This window comes from Pelophylax lessonae, assembly GCF_965119305.1.
Source record: "Pelophylax lessonae genome assembly, chromosome: 12".
Lineage (NCBI taxonomy): Eukaryota > Metazoa > Chordata > Amphibia > Anura > Ranidae > Pelophylax > Pelophylax lessonae.
Window position 1 is genome coordinate 13,463,827 of NC_138779.1, and position 14,446 is coordinate 13,478,272.

General features: G+C 49.3%; 1 protein-coding gene across 4 annotated transcripts in view; it reads right to left on the reverse strand.

The window, feature by feature from the left end:
- PLEKHG5 (pleckstrin homology and RhoGEF domain containing G5) overlaps positions 1-14,446 on the reverse strand; it is a gene marked incomplete at its 3' end in the record, with an annotated part of 419,430 nt that overhangs the window by 17,920 nt on the left and 387,064 nt on the right. For all 4 annotated transcript variants that reach the window (XM_082273293.1, XM_082273294.1, XM_082273295.1 and 1 more), the window contains 4 exons: positions 11,885-12,067; positions 2,509-2,679; positions 562-657; positions 2-52 (listed from right to left, as the gene is read on the reverse strand). In XM_082273293.1, coding sequence (XP_082129419.1) covers positions 2-52; positions 562-657; positions 2,509-2,679; positions 11,885-12,067 — 501 coding nt within the window. The remainder of the gene's footprint in view (position 1; positions 53-561; positions 658-2,508; positions 2,680-11,884; positions 12,068-14,446) is intronic.

Here is a 14,446-nt window from a genome sequence, read left to right on the forward strand (position 1 = left end):
CCTCACACAGAAGTCCTGATTCCTGGAGATTCAGCAGACAGCAGAGGAAGAGCTACAGAGAGAGGAACATAGATATTATTATTAATGATCAATACAGGACTTATCAACAAAATCAGGTAAACCTTCTCCAATGTTCATTCATCCAAGGACAACTTTTTCTGTATATTATGCTGAGACTGTCCCTGACCTGGGGGGCAACATTCCCAAAATGAGTTCTGGGGTGCAGAGCTAGTGACCCTAAACTCTAGGTTCTATTGAAGTACTTATTATAACTCAGAATAGTCCCTTCTGTTACTCTCAGCCTCCAAATAACTGACGCTACTGTGATCTGATGTTCTATTAAAGGGAGGGGTTATGTCTGTTCTCCATGGTCCCACTGTATGTAGGAATGTGCCCCCCCCACTCTCTCCTGCGATGGACTATGGGAAATGGGAGTTTTTAGCTAGCAAAGAGCAGTGTCCATGACTGGAACTATCATGCACTGCTCATTCTAAACAAATAGAAGTGAGGGGGAAAAGGAGAGCCCATGTGATAACCAGAGCCCTGTGTGTGGATACTCACATCTGTTATGACTTTCAGCTTCTTGATGTAGGTGGCTTCAGTGTGTATCAGCTCCCAGATCGCCTCCTGCTGGTGGCACTGACGTCTTGTTAAAGGCTAAAGGAAAACAGAACAGTCAGCAAGTCAGATAATGCCCACCTCATTCCTTCCACTGACACCAATGATGGGGCACTATTTCTCCTACTGACGCCAATGATGGGGCCCTATTCCTCCCACTGACGCCAATGATGGGACACTATTCCTCCTACTGACACCAATGATGGGGCACTATTTCTCCCACTGACGCCAATGATGGGGCACTATTCCTCCCCCTGACACCAATGATGGGGCACTATTCCTCCCACTAATACCAATGATGGGGCACTATTCCTCCCACTGACACCAATGATGGGGCACTATTCCTCCCACTAATACCAATGATGGGGCACTATTCCTCCCACTGACACCAATGATGAGACTATTCCTCCCACTGACACCAATGATGGGGCACTATTTCTCCCACTGACATCAATGATGGGGCACTATTCCTCCCACTGACACCAATGATGGGGCACTATTCCTCCCACTGACACCAATGATGGGACACTATTCCTCACACTGACACCAATGATGGGGCACTATTCCTCCCACTGACACCAATGATGAGACTATTCCTCCCACTGACACCAATGATGGGGCACTATTCCTCCCACTGACACCAATGATGGGGCACTATTCCTCCCACTGACACCAATGATGGGGCACTATTCCTCCCACTGACACCAATGATGGGGTACTGTTCCTCCCACTGACACCAATGATGGGACACTATTCCCCCCACTGACACCAATGATGGGACACTATTCCCCCCACTGATACCAATGATGGGGCACTATTCCTCCTACTGATACCAATGATGGGGCACTATTCCTCCCACTGACACCAATGATGGGGCACTATTCCTCCCACTGACACCAATGATGGGGCACTATTCCTCCCACTAATACCAATGATGGGGCACTATTCCTCCCACTGACACCAATGATGAGACTATTCCTCCCACTGACACCAATGATGGGGCACTATTTCTCCCACTGACATCAATGATGGGGCACTATTCCTCCCACTGACACCAATGATGGGACACTATTCCACACACTGACACCAATGATGGGGCACTATTCCTCCCACTAATACCAATGATGGGGCACTATTCCTCCCACTGACACCAATGATGAGACTATTCCTCCCACTGACACCAATGATGGGGCACTATTCCTCCCACTGACACCAATGATGGGGCACTATTCCTCCCACTGACACCAATGATGGGGCACTATTCCTCCCACTGACACCAATGATGGGGTACTGTTCCTCCCACTGACACCAATGATGGGACACTATTCCCCCCACTGACACCAATGATGGGACACTATTCCCCCCACTGATACCAATGATGGGACACTATTCCTCCTACTGATACCAATGATGGGGCACTATTCCTCCCACTGACACCAATGATGGGGCACTATTCCTCCCACTGACACCAATGATGGGGCACTATTCCTCCCACTGATACCAATGATGGGTCACTATTCCTCTCACTGACACCAATGATGGGGCACTATTCCTTCCACTGACACCAATGATGGGGCACTATTCCTCCTACTGACACCAATGATGGAGCACTATTCCTCCCACTGACACCAATGATGGGGCACTATTCCTCCTACTGACACCAATGATGGAGCACTATTCCTCCCACTGACACCAACGATGGAGCATTGTTAATGACACCAGGACATTTTCTACTCCCCCTGGCCACAATCTGGCCCCTCTAAAGTCTGAAGAATAATAAACTAGCCCTTTGTTTAGAAAGTATGGAGATCCCTGGTATAGTAGATCCATATTACAATATTGTTACTTTTTATATTTGTTACACATTTATTTCCTCTTTTTATTTGTTACCTCAGGGACTTCGATGATCTGCTGCCAGCTGTCCTCCAGGCTCAGGCTGGTGTCGTCCTCATCCTCCTCCCAGGAATCCTGATCGAAGCACAACTGCTGGGGCAGCTTTGGGAGGCCGAACATGCTGTACGAATGTAGCTTGCTTTCCAGTTGCTCCATTTTATCGATTTCCTGCAAGAAGAGCCAAATTCAGAACACAAAGAAGGATGGAGAAGGGGGTGAAAACACGACACGTGGACCATACAAATCCTGAGACAATCAGACCTCATCCAGAGGGACGGAGCCGTGAGGAAGGCAGCGAGGGGTCTGCGTAGAACACGGGATAAGTTGACTTATATAGGGACCCCCAGCCGCAATCGCTCTTCTGCTTACTCAGGCCGCCGCTAATGTATGCAAATGAGAGTCAGCTATGCTAATGAGATTAGCGGGGGAGCCCTGACCGAGGGAGTTTCTATTCTTTGTTCGCCCGTTACTGTGGCTCGTGCTCGGGTACTTGGCAGGGGCTCAGGGGACGGGCGGGTTGAAAAGAACAGCTGGTACTAGTGGGCGAGGGTCGGGCTGTTGAATGGGCCAAAAACAATTGGAGCCATCCTGACCCCTCCAGATTATTGATGGGCGGACATGGACCTAATGATGGGGGGAAAAGAGGGGGGGAGGGGGGGCAGCCTAATATCCTACTGTGGACAAAGCATACGGCTGGAGCCTAAAGCCCATCAAAGTCTTCCATCAGAAGTCCTCAGAGATGTTCCGTGGTGGGGGACGCATTTCGTTCGATGGACGAGATGCAGGATTGGGGTTTATTTGACTAGCCACTTGCCAACCACAATACAAATATATATATATATATATATATATATATATATATATACACATTTCGGCTTGCAAGTGGTTTACCGGGATTATGGCTGAAGCTGTAAGCCATAATCCTGATATTTATTTTTTTTTTCATCCAGCGATTTCCTTTCTTATGAAAGTGCTCCAAGCGGTTAATTAGCTGCTGGATTACTTTCAGAGGCAGCAGGAGGGGTCATCCCCGTCCCCTCACAGGTGTTTCTCTGGCTTACCATTCTTTTCGGGGAGCCCGGGTAAACGATCTGGCAGTTTGCGAGGCTGGTCACAAAGGTGAACAGAGACCAGACCGTCTCTGATCGCCTCTATGGTCTTGGAGGACGGGAGCCAAGTCATGACATCACTTCCAATCTAGGGTGGAAGTACACACACTTTTTTTTTTTAAGCAAAAGATCAAAAAATAGAAGTAGAGGGAAGATTTGGGGTCCTATTGACCCCAGATCTCTCCAAAAAGAGGCCATGTCATCCCTTATTTCTATTACACGGGGTGTTTACTGATGGATCAATAACACACCACATGGACATGACCTTGTATTGCAGAGATGTACTGCACATTATATTTTAACACATGCTTTCCTGCCCAACCCGGCTTCCCTTTCTGAATGCCGGGGAGTGGAAAAGATCGGCTGATCACCTGACGATTCTGATTGGCTGTCACAGTACTCACATGATCAGGAGCCAGTCCTGCACCGGCTAGTGATCATTAACAGGATCAATAGCCATCCTTCACAGCTCGGTCCCTCTGCTGGGAGAACGCAGGGAGCGCACTCTCAGCACAGAATCATCCGCCCCCTGCAACCAACATGTATGTTACATGGGTGGCAAGGGGTTTAAAAGGGGTGTGGCTGGGCTTTATTTGGGGATTTTGCTGGCCTTTATTTGGGGGTGTCGCTCAGCTTTATTTGGCAATGTCGCTGGGCTTTATTTGGGGGTGTCGCTCAGCTTTATTTGGGAATGTCACTGGGCTTTATTTGGGGGTGTTGCTCAGCTTTATTTGGCAATGTCGCTGGGCTTTATTTGGGGGTGTCGCTCAGCTTTATTTGGGAATGTCACTGGGCTTTATTTGGGGGTGTTGCTCAGCTTTATTTGGGAGTGTCGCTGGCCTTTATTTGGGGGTGTCACTCTGCTTTATTTGGGAATGTCACTGGGCTTTATTTGGGGGTGTCAGTCTGCTTTATTTGGGAATGTCACTGGGCTTTATTTGGGGGTGTCAGTCTGCTTTATTTGGGAATGTCACTGGGCTTTGAGGGTGTTGTTCAGCTTTATTTGGGAGTGTCACTGGCCTTTATTTGGGGGTGTCGCTAAGCTTTATTTTTGGGAGTGTCGCTGGTCTTTAATTGGGGGTGTCACTTAGCTTTATTTGGGGGTGTCACTTAGCTTTATTTTGGGATGTCACTGGCCTTTATTTGGGGATGTCGCTGGCCTTTATTTGGCGGTATCGCTTAGTTTTAAGTAGTGTCATTGGCCTTTTTTTGGGGGTGTAGCTTAGCTTTATTTGGAGGTGTTGCTGGCCTTTATTTTGGGGTATCACAGGCCCTTATTTGGGGGTGTCGCTTAGCTTTATTTGGGGATGTCGCTGGCCTTTATTTTGGGGTGTTGCTGGGATTTATTTTTTTTATAGATAAATCCTCCATATAATATAAAGGCATAACAAATTCCGCTTCCTGCTCCACACAATGGCTGTGGGTTCATCATCCTCCCCATACAAAGAAAATCAGATTTCATTAAAACAATGTGGAGGAGATTTTATCTCAGCAGTTTATGACGAGGACTCCGGACGATTGTGGTGAAACGCAGACGGCCAAAAGATTAGAATACAACAAAGGAAATATGACACAGCAAGCATTTTAACATGTGAAAATGACATCAGTAAAAACTCAAAGGCGATACAAAAACAAAAATGTAAATGTACTTCCTGCATCCAAAAAGAATAAATGATGAAATAAGATTCCTCATTCATCAGAAAGTACTAGTCCTTTTGTTATGTAAAGAAAACCACATTAGACGTGCCAAAGTGAGCGCAAGTCATTCTGATGTGTGAAATCTTCATTGCATAAAATAACACACACTTACAGATCAAAGCCTTCACTATAGGTGAGAACTGGCTGATACATGCCGACGTCTGGGGGGGGGGGGGGGGGGTGATGGGACCGTCCAGTGTACAGGGACACATAATGGTCCCCTAATTAAGATTGGGAAGTCTGTGCTGATTATTCATCAAAAATATAAACTGTCACTCACAGCAACCAATCAGAATCCCTGATTCAGGTCCTCTGTGTGCAACAGCCAATCAGTTGCTATGTAGCAGCCTTTTCCTTTACTTTGGGTTCCAATACTCCTCCTTTGTTCTCTTCTATCTTATTTCATTTTATAACGTTATTACATAAACTACTGGGCTTAGAGGCTAGCATCTGTACCTTGCAGCACTGAGATCATTAATTCAAATCCCAACCAGGACACCATCTGCATGGAGTTTGCATGTTCTTGTGCTGGTATGGATTCCCTTTCACACTGCAAATACATGCCGGTAGGTCGATTGGCTCCTGTCCGAATTGGCCATCAGGGCATGCGAGTGATCCCCATTGTTGGGCAGCTCCTTGGTAGGACCTTGCAGCACTGGGGATTTTGGATTTTCCTCCCGCACTCCAAAGACGTGCAGGGAGGCTAATTGGCTCCTGTCTAACGTGGGCCTAGGATGTGAGCTAGGGACCCAAGCAGGTGTGATGGAACGCGCGCATTTCTGCATGTAGTGCACACCATTCATTTCTTTGGGCTGCCCTACATGCGAGAAATGCGCAAAAGAAGCCCCTGACCCTTTTCTAAAAATCATGTCACACCCAAACCCATGCAATTTTTCTTGTTCATTAGTAGATGCATGGGGGCACCATTAACAATTAATGGCACTGCCACATGTCTGGTAAAGGGCAATAGCTGTCCTGCAAAAGGTGTGAAGCTAGCCTTAGATTGTAAGCTCCTTGGGGCAAGGACTGGTGTGAATGTACAATATAGAAACAGGCAGCACCTGGAATAAAATCCTGCAGTATGAGGGTTGCAATTTGCCAGGTCAGGAACTTCAGGACCCACCATGTCCTGCCAACAGCTGCCACTGACCTTTAGAACTTTCCACATGCTAAAGGGTCATAGCAGCAATGGGTTTGAAGAGGGGTCACTTCTCATAGACCCTGGAGTGGGGTCACTTCTCATAGACCCTATAGTGGGGTCACCTCTCATAGACCCTGGCGTGGGGTTCTTCTTATAGACCCTAAGGTGGGGGTCACTTCACATAGACCCCCAGGTGGAGTCTCAAAGACCCTGGGATGGGGGGTCACTTTTCATAGACCCTGGGGTGGGATCACTTCTCATAGACCCTGGGATTGGGTCTCCTAGACCCTGGAAAGGGGTCACTTCTCGCAGACCCTAAAGTGGGGTCACTTCTCATAGACCCTAAAGTGGGGTCACTTCTCATAGACCCTAAGGTTGGGGTCACTTCTCATAGACCCCCGGGTGGAGTCTCAAAGACCCTGGGATGGGGTCACTTCTCTTAGACCCTAAGGTGGGGTCAATTCTCATAGACCCCCGGGTGGAGTCTCTAAGACCCTGGGGTGGGGTCACTTCTCATAGACCCTAAGGTGGGGTAAATTCTCATAGACCCTAAGGTGGGGTCACTTCCCATAGACCCCCGGGTGGAGTCTCAAAGACCCTGGGATGGAGTCACTTCTCCTAGATCCTGGGGTGGGATCACTTCTCATAGACCCTGAGGTGGGGTCACTTCTCAGACCCCGGGGTGGGTCACTTCTCAGACCCCGGGGTGAGGTAACTTCTCATATACACCGGTTGAGGTCACTTCTCATAGAATCCGGGTGGGGTCACTTCTCATAGACTCTGGAGTATGGTCCTTTCTCATAGACCCTGGCATGGGGTAACTTCTCATAGACCCTGGGGTAGGGTCACTTCTCATAGACCTCGGGGTGGGGTCACTTCTCATAAACCCTGGAGTTTGGTCACTTCTCAGACCTCGGGTGGGGTCACTTCTCAGACCCCGGGGTGAGGTAACTTCTCATATACCCCCGTTGAGGTCACTTCTCATAGACTGTGGAGTATGGTCACTTCTCATAGACCCTGGCGTGGGGTCTCTTCTCATAGACCCTGGGGTAGGGTCACTTCTCATAGACCCCGGGGTGGGGTCACTTCTCATATACCCTGGGATGGGGGTCACTTTTGAAAGACCCCGGGGTGAGGTTACTTCTCATAGACCCCAGGGTGGTCTCATTTTTCATAGTTCTATGGCCCTATGAAGGGCATGCATTGTCACGGACACAGTATTTCGGTTCCATATGGCTTGACGTGCGCATAAATGCATACGTTTGTGGTGCCATTGACAATTAATTGTCACTGCTGTGTGTCTACAAAATGGCAGCGTGTTTCTTGCGCATGTTCCCAACATGCAGTAGTGTAAACCTAGCTTTAGCCCTCCAAAAGCCTAGAAGGGGATGCTGGGATTTGTAGTCCCACCAGGGGACTTATTCACACATTGTCCGTTGAGTTGCATTTTTCTGCACATCCCCACACTTTGTTCACACCATACACGTGCAGGAAAATGCCCCTCAGCGCACACAGTGTGACAAAGTCCTTACCCTTGAAACCCGCGCCTTGTGTATTTGAATTTTTGGACATGCAGAATATCGCCAAACCCACCAAACAAAACGCACAGAGCAAAGTCAATCATGGCGATGTTTGCTTTAAATGACAGCTCCTCATTAAACGCGCTCGCTCTCCAGGATGACCCCTGACTGGTTTCGCACGAAACTTCGCCTTGTTACAACGTGTTTGAACAGCCACTTCAATTAATTTGCCGTCTGCCTCTAATCGGCCCATTAACCCGTCCCTATTGGCGGCTCTTGTTCTCCTCTTCTGGCGGCCTTTGTTTTCCTGGCTTTACTAAAGACCTTCTTAGCATAGCAATGGGGGCTACACAACATTACCTGACGCCACATTAGGGAGGTGAAAAACCAGTGAAAGGACAATGGATATTCCACCTTAACCTAACAAAGCCAAAGTGGGGGCAAAGAAAGTCATCCCTGTGTATTTCTGGAGATGGGAATTAGATTGTGTATTCAGTTGTATGATATGAGGCTGATACACTAATCAGGGAATATTCGGACGGCTGCCGTGCACATGAAGGCAGGTAAGGTGTCCGTGTACATAGGCGAGTTCTGCAGCACGATGGATTCCCAACAAACACTGAAAACCTGGGGCAGACAAGGTCACTCAGTGCCCAGGGCGCCCCTTTTGCATGGATTTACAGCTCCCCCTTCTCCCACCCCCAGTATACAAAGCTCACCCCTCCACCCACACCCCAGTACAGAGCCCCCCCCCAAGAACAGAGGTCCCCCCTGTTCCCAGGTGCAGAGCAATCCCACCCCGTAGCACCCCCAATATACAGATCCTCCCCCACCTGCTATCACCCTAAATACACAGAGATCCCCCACACTCAGTTGTATATCATGAGGGTGTTACACTAACCCAGGGAATTTTCAGACCGCTATAACCCCCAATACACAGTCCTACCCCCCCCCCTTCTAGCACCCCCAATACACAGATCTTCCCCCAACCTCTTGAGACACCCAATATACAGATCTCCTCCACACCTCCTAAGACACTGAGCTCCCCCCACCTAGTAGCGACCCCAGTACACAAAGCCCCCCCCCCCACCTCCTAGCACCCCCCACAATACACAGAGCTCCCCCAACCTCCTAGCACCCCCCACAATACACAGAGCTCCCTCACCTCCTAGCACCCCCAATATACAGATCTCCTCCCCACCTCCTAAGACACTGAGCTCCCCCCACCTAGTTAGTAGCGACCCCAGTACACAAAGCTCCCCCCACCTCCTAGCACCCCCCCACAATACACAGAGCTCCCCCAACCTCCTAGCACCGCCCACAATACACAGAGCTCCCCCACCTCCTAGCACCCAACAAACAGAGCTCCACCCACCTCCCAGCACCCCCCACAATACAAAGAGCTCCCCCCACCTCCTAGCACCCTCAATACACGTAGCTTCCCCCACCTCCTAGCACCCCCAATACACAGATCTCCCCCTCCCTTCTAGCACCCCCCACACCTCCTAGCACTCCAAGTATACAGAGCTCCCCCCCACCTCCTAGCACCCCACAATACACAGAGCTCCCCCCACCTTCCAGAAACCCCCAATACATAGAACTTCCCCCCTCCTTCCACGGCCGCCCAGTACAGCGCTATGCAGAGTGCTGGGAAAGGATAATTCAGAGCCCAGGGCAAGAATACAGAACTGCGCCCCTCCCCTTCTCCTCATGCATAGAATGGGTGTACCGCCATGTACCCATTCTATGCCCCCTTTCTCCAGTTGTCCATGGTTGGCATAGAATGTGCACTGCACACGCATGGCTGATTGCTTACCTTCTAGTGGCTAGAAGGAAGTTGCACATGCATAGTTTGTTTTTCATGTCAGCTGGGGGCGAATAGGGTGCAGAGTGAGCATATTAGAGCACAGCACAACAGCAGTAGCTGTCAAAGTGGAGGTGAAGTTGTGGCCTGCTGTCTGGTAGCTACTGACCTGGAGTTTTTTTTGCAGTGAAGGGGAACCCCCGACCTTCCCCCTCCCACCACCACCAGCATTGCGCCCTGGGTGGCTTACCCTCCTGCCCACCCCTTGTCCCAGCCCTGCCATCTGCTCTCTAAGAGGACCGGTATGTTGAGCCAACGCAGCCCTCTTAAAATGGGGGAATCTTGATACTACACAGACAAAACAAAACCAAAAGGGCGCAAACTCCTAGTGCATTACCTCCAAATCTTTAGTAAAAAATAAACCAATGAGTGTATACTCACAAGAGCAAATGGTAATGCGTTTCGAGGGACAAGCCACCTTCATCAGAGCAAAACTTTGATTTTGCGCTAATGAAGGGTGCATGTTCCTCGAAACTCATCAGCTACAGGGCCATCTTACTGAATGGGCATGCTGGGCCCCACCTGCCCAGTGACCCAGCCCCAGCCAAGCATTAGTCCCGATTCCCATGTGCATCCCACCGCCAAACTTAGCAGGTGGCAAACGCCTGTCGGCCCTGCGCTGTTGTCAGGCCAGTTGGGCCATGGAGGGGGAGCTCACAACTGCAGGAATGCCTGTCCGCCTCCACAGGAACAGGCACACACAGGACAGTCGAGTCTGACTCCCGTCCGTGTGTGTGTTCACCGGACCCAGTCGCCGAACTTAGAAGCTGTCATTAGCCTGGCACTGCTGTACCAACAAATTTAGCCTTATCTATAATTTGCATTTTTATTCTCGTGGGTGATTGTGTAGGCGGGGCCCCAGTGCACTGCATCGCCCAGGGCCATTTAGTGCTCTTAAAATGGCACTCGTCAGCTGATAGTTTGACCGTGTAGGTTCTATCCTCTGGAAGACCACTTTGGTTCTTGGTTTTATGTACAACGCCGACTGCACTGTAAACATTTTTACTTGGGTGGGTAGTTAAATGGAGGGCAAAAACTGGTTTTGCACTGGGACCCCTTTGTGACTCTTTATTGCTGATAAAAGTAACATTGCAACAGATTTCCACATCACTTAGCATTAAGCCCCAGTGCATGGGACTTTGGCCTTTCGCTGGGGGCAGAGGGCACATGCTTCCAGGAGACTATAAAACTCAGATGCTGACAGGTGCTATGGCTGGATGGTGCACCTAGTAGTAAGAAGGCTTAGGGCATTATGCACCCAGGGACGAACACCCGGAATGCAGGTATGCTGCTGCCTGATGTGCTGCCACCGATAGGTGCACCGCCCCATCTAGACTTTGACAGTCTATTTGCAGCCTGTGCTCTCTGCCTGCAGCTACACACCAGAGCCCCATGCACCGGTACTAAACCCCTACTATGCATGGGGCTTTATGACAACTGGACGGTTACAGGGTCATGCAGGTGTTTACAAGTATGGGATCACAGATGCTTCTGGTGCTGATATGACCAAATGCCAACCTTTTCCAGCCAGGTAGGGAAAAAAACCCATGGGGTACAAATAGGGATGTGCAAATATCATAGGGGTGTATTAAAAAAATAAAATGCATAGCAATTTTTCAAAATAGAAAGAACATGCACATTCATTCTGTGCAAATGTTATTAGACTATTTCCTGTGCTGGTCAAATGTTTTTCATTGATTTAAAATAAAATAAATACGCACATGCACACTAGATGGCGCAAATGCCTATGATACTTAGTGCCATCTAGTGGTCCAATGTGGGATTTTCCATTATGAAAAACAGTTGATCAGCATAGGAAATGGCCTAATAACATCCATTGCTTGCCCCGTTTGCACAGAACGAATGTACATACACTTTCACTAAATGAACTGCTATGCATTGCATTATAATGTGTTTCTTCATTCCATGCCCTCCCTTTACCTATTCTTAGACAATGGCAACTACTGTAAGTGACATATTAAGCTGAGTGTGTGCACATTTGACAGTTATTAATACAAAGTTTCATTAAACTTCTCTCTACCTTCCCAAATGGCCCAGTCATGCCAGCTCCAAAGAACCCGCTGAAGCGGCTGGCGGCTCGGTTCTTCCACGTGTCGTTGCCGTTGTTGGGCAGAGAGCCACTCAAGTTCTGGAGAGGTTCTTGAACAGGGATAGTTGCATCCCCGAGGAATTCGGTCATGTTCTTCCTTCTTCTGCCGGGAGCCTACAAACAAGCAGAGCAAACACACCGCGTTATCATCCATAGGCATCACTTAGCACCTTCAGACAGTCATTTGTGCCAATCCGGCATTTTCATATATCAGCTTTCAGCACCACTGTGGGTCAAGACGGACCAATGCTTCCAACACCAGGTGAGGTTAGTGTGGATCTTTGGGGAGGGGGGTGTTAGGAACTGTGGGGCGGTAATTAGTGATGGGCACCAAGAGGTCCCAATACTTCCAGCATCAGGAAAGTTTAGTGCGGATCTCTGGGGGGGGGGGGGGGGTTTAGGAACTGTGGGGCAGTCATTAGTGACAGGGCCGGGACAAGGGGTGGGCAGGAGGAGCAGCTGCCCTGAGCTCAATGGTTTATTGCAGAGATGGGGGTGCAATCACCCTAACCCTAAGGGAAGGGGGGGTGCAGTTTGGCATCTTTGCCCTGGGAGCTGGATGACCTTGTCTCAGCACTGATTAGTGATGGGCACCAAGAGGTCCCAAAACTTCCAGCACCAGGCAAGGTTGGTGAAGATCTGCAAGGGTCATTAGTGTTTGAGTTTAGTGTAAAGGACGGGAGTCCAATACTTTGTGGCGATTTAGCATTTTCATAGATTAGGGAGCTTTCAGCACCAATCTGGGGCAAGATGGCCCAAGTCTTCCAGCACCGGGCAAGGTTAATAAGGATCTCTTGGGGGAGGGGGGGAGGGATCTGTGGGGGGGGGGGGGGGGGGCAAGAGGGTCAATACTTCCAGTACCAGGCAAGGTTGGTGAAGATCTGCAAGGGTCATTAGTTTTGGGGGCTAGGAGCCCAGTACTTTCTGCTGATACGCCATTTTCTTTGATCATGGAGCTTTCAGCACCAATCTGGGCCAAGAAGGTCCAATACTTCCAGCACCAGGCAAGGTTGGTGAGGATCTCCTGGGATTCAATAGTTTTGGAGGTTAAAGGTCAAGGATACAATACTTTGTGCCGAGACAGAATTTTCATAGATCAGGGAGCTTTCAGCACCAATCTGGGCCAAGAAGGTCCAATACTTCCAACACCAGGCAAGGTTAGAGAGGATCTGTAGGGAGGGGGGAGGTTAGGATCTGTGTGGTGGTCATTAGTGATAGGCAGCAAGAGAGCCCAATACTTCCAGCACCAGGCAAGGTTTGTGAGGATCTGTAGGGAGGGGGGAGCTTAGGATCTGTGAGGTGGTCATTAGTGATGGGCGGCAAGAGAGCCCAATACTTCCAGCACCAGGCAAGGTTAGTGAGGGTCTGTAGGGAGGGGGGAGGTTAGGATCTGTGGGGCGGTCATTAGTGATGGGCGGCAAGAGAGCCCGATACTTCCAGCACCCGGCAAGGTTGGTGAGGATCTGTAGGGAGGGGGGAGGTTAGGATCTGTGGGGCGGTCATTAGTGATGGGCGGCAAGAGAGCCCAATACTTCCAGTTATTAGTTTTGGAGGTTAAGGTCAAGGATACAATACTTTGTGCCGAGACAGAATTTTCATAGATCAGGGAGCTTTCACCACCAATCTGGGCCAAGGTGACCCAATACTTCCAGCATCAGGCAAGGTTAGTGAGGATCTACGGGGGGAGTTCGTTGTGAGGGGTTAAAAAGGGCCCAATACTTCCAGTACAAGGCAAGGTTGGTGAAGATCTGCAATGGTCATTGGTGTTGGGTTAGTATAAAGGTCAGGAGTACAGTACTTTATGCCGATGCAATATTTCCATATATCATGGAGCTTTTAGCACCAATCTGGACCAAGAAGGTCCAATACTTCCAGCACCAGGCAAGGCTGGTGAGGATCTGCTGGGGGTTCATTCATTTTAGAATTAGTGTTAAGGTCAAGAATACAGAACTTTGTGCTGATCCAGCATTTTTGTAGATCAGGGAGCTTTGAACAGCAATCTGGGCCAAGGTGGCCCAATACTTCAAGTACCAGGCAAGGTTATTAGTAAGGATCTGCGGAGGGGTTATTAGTGTTGGGGCCAAAAGGGGCCAATACTTCCAACACCAGCCAAGGTTGGTGAGGATCTTGTGAGGATTCATTAATTTTTGGAGGTTAGTGTTAAGGTCAAGGATACAAAACTTTGTGCCGTTCGGACATATTTGTAGATCAGGGAGCTTTCACCACCAATCTGGCCAAGGCGGCCCAATAATTTCTAGCACCAGGCAAGGTTAGTGAGGATCTGCAGGGGATCTGTGGGGGAGGTCATTAGTGAGGGGGTTAGTGTTAATGTCAGCTGTACAGTATTCTGTGCCAATTCGGCATTTTCATAAATCAGGGTGCTTTCAGCACCATGGTGGCCCAATACTTCCAACACCAGGCAAGGTTAGTGAGGATCTGTAGGGAGGGGGGAGGTTAGGATCTGTGGGGCGGTCATTAGTGATGGGCGGCAAG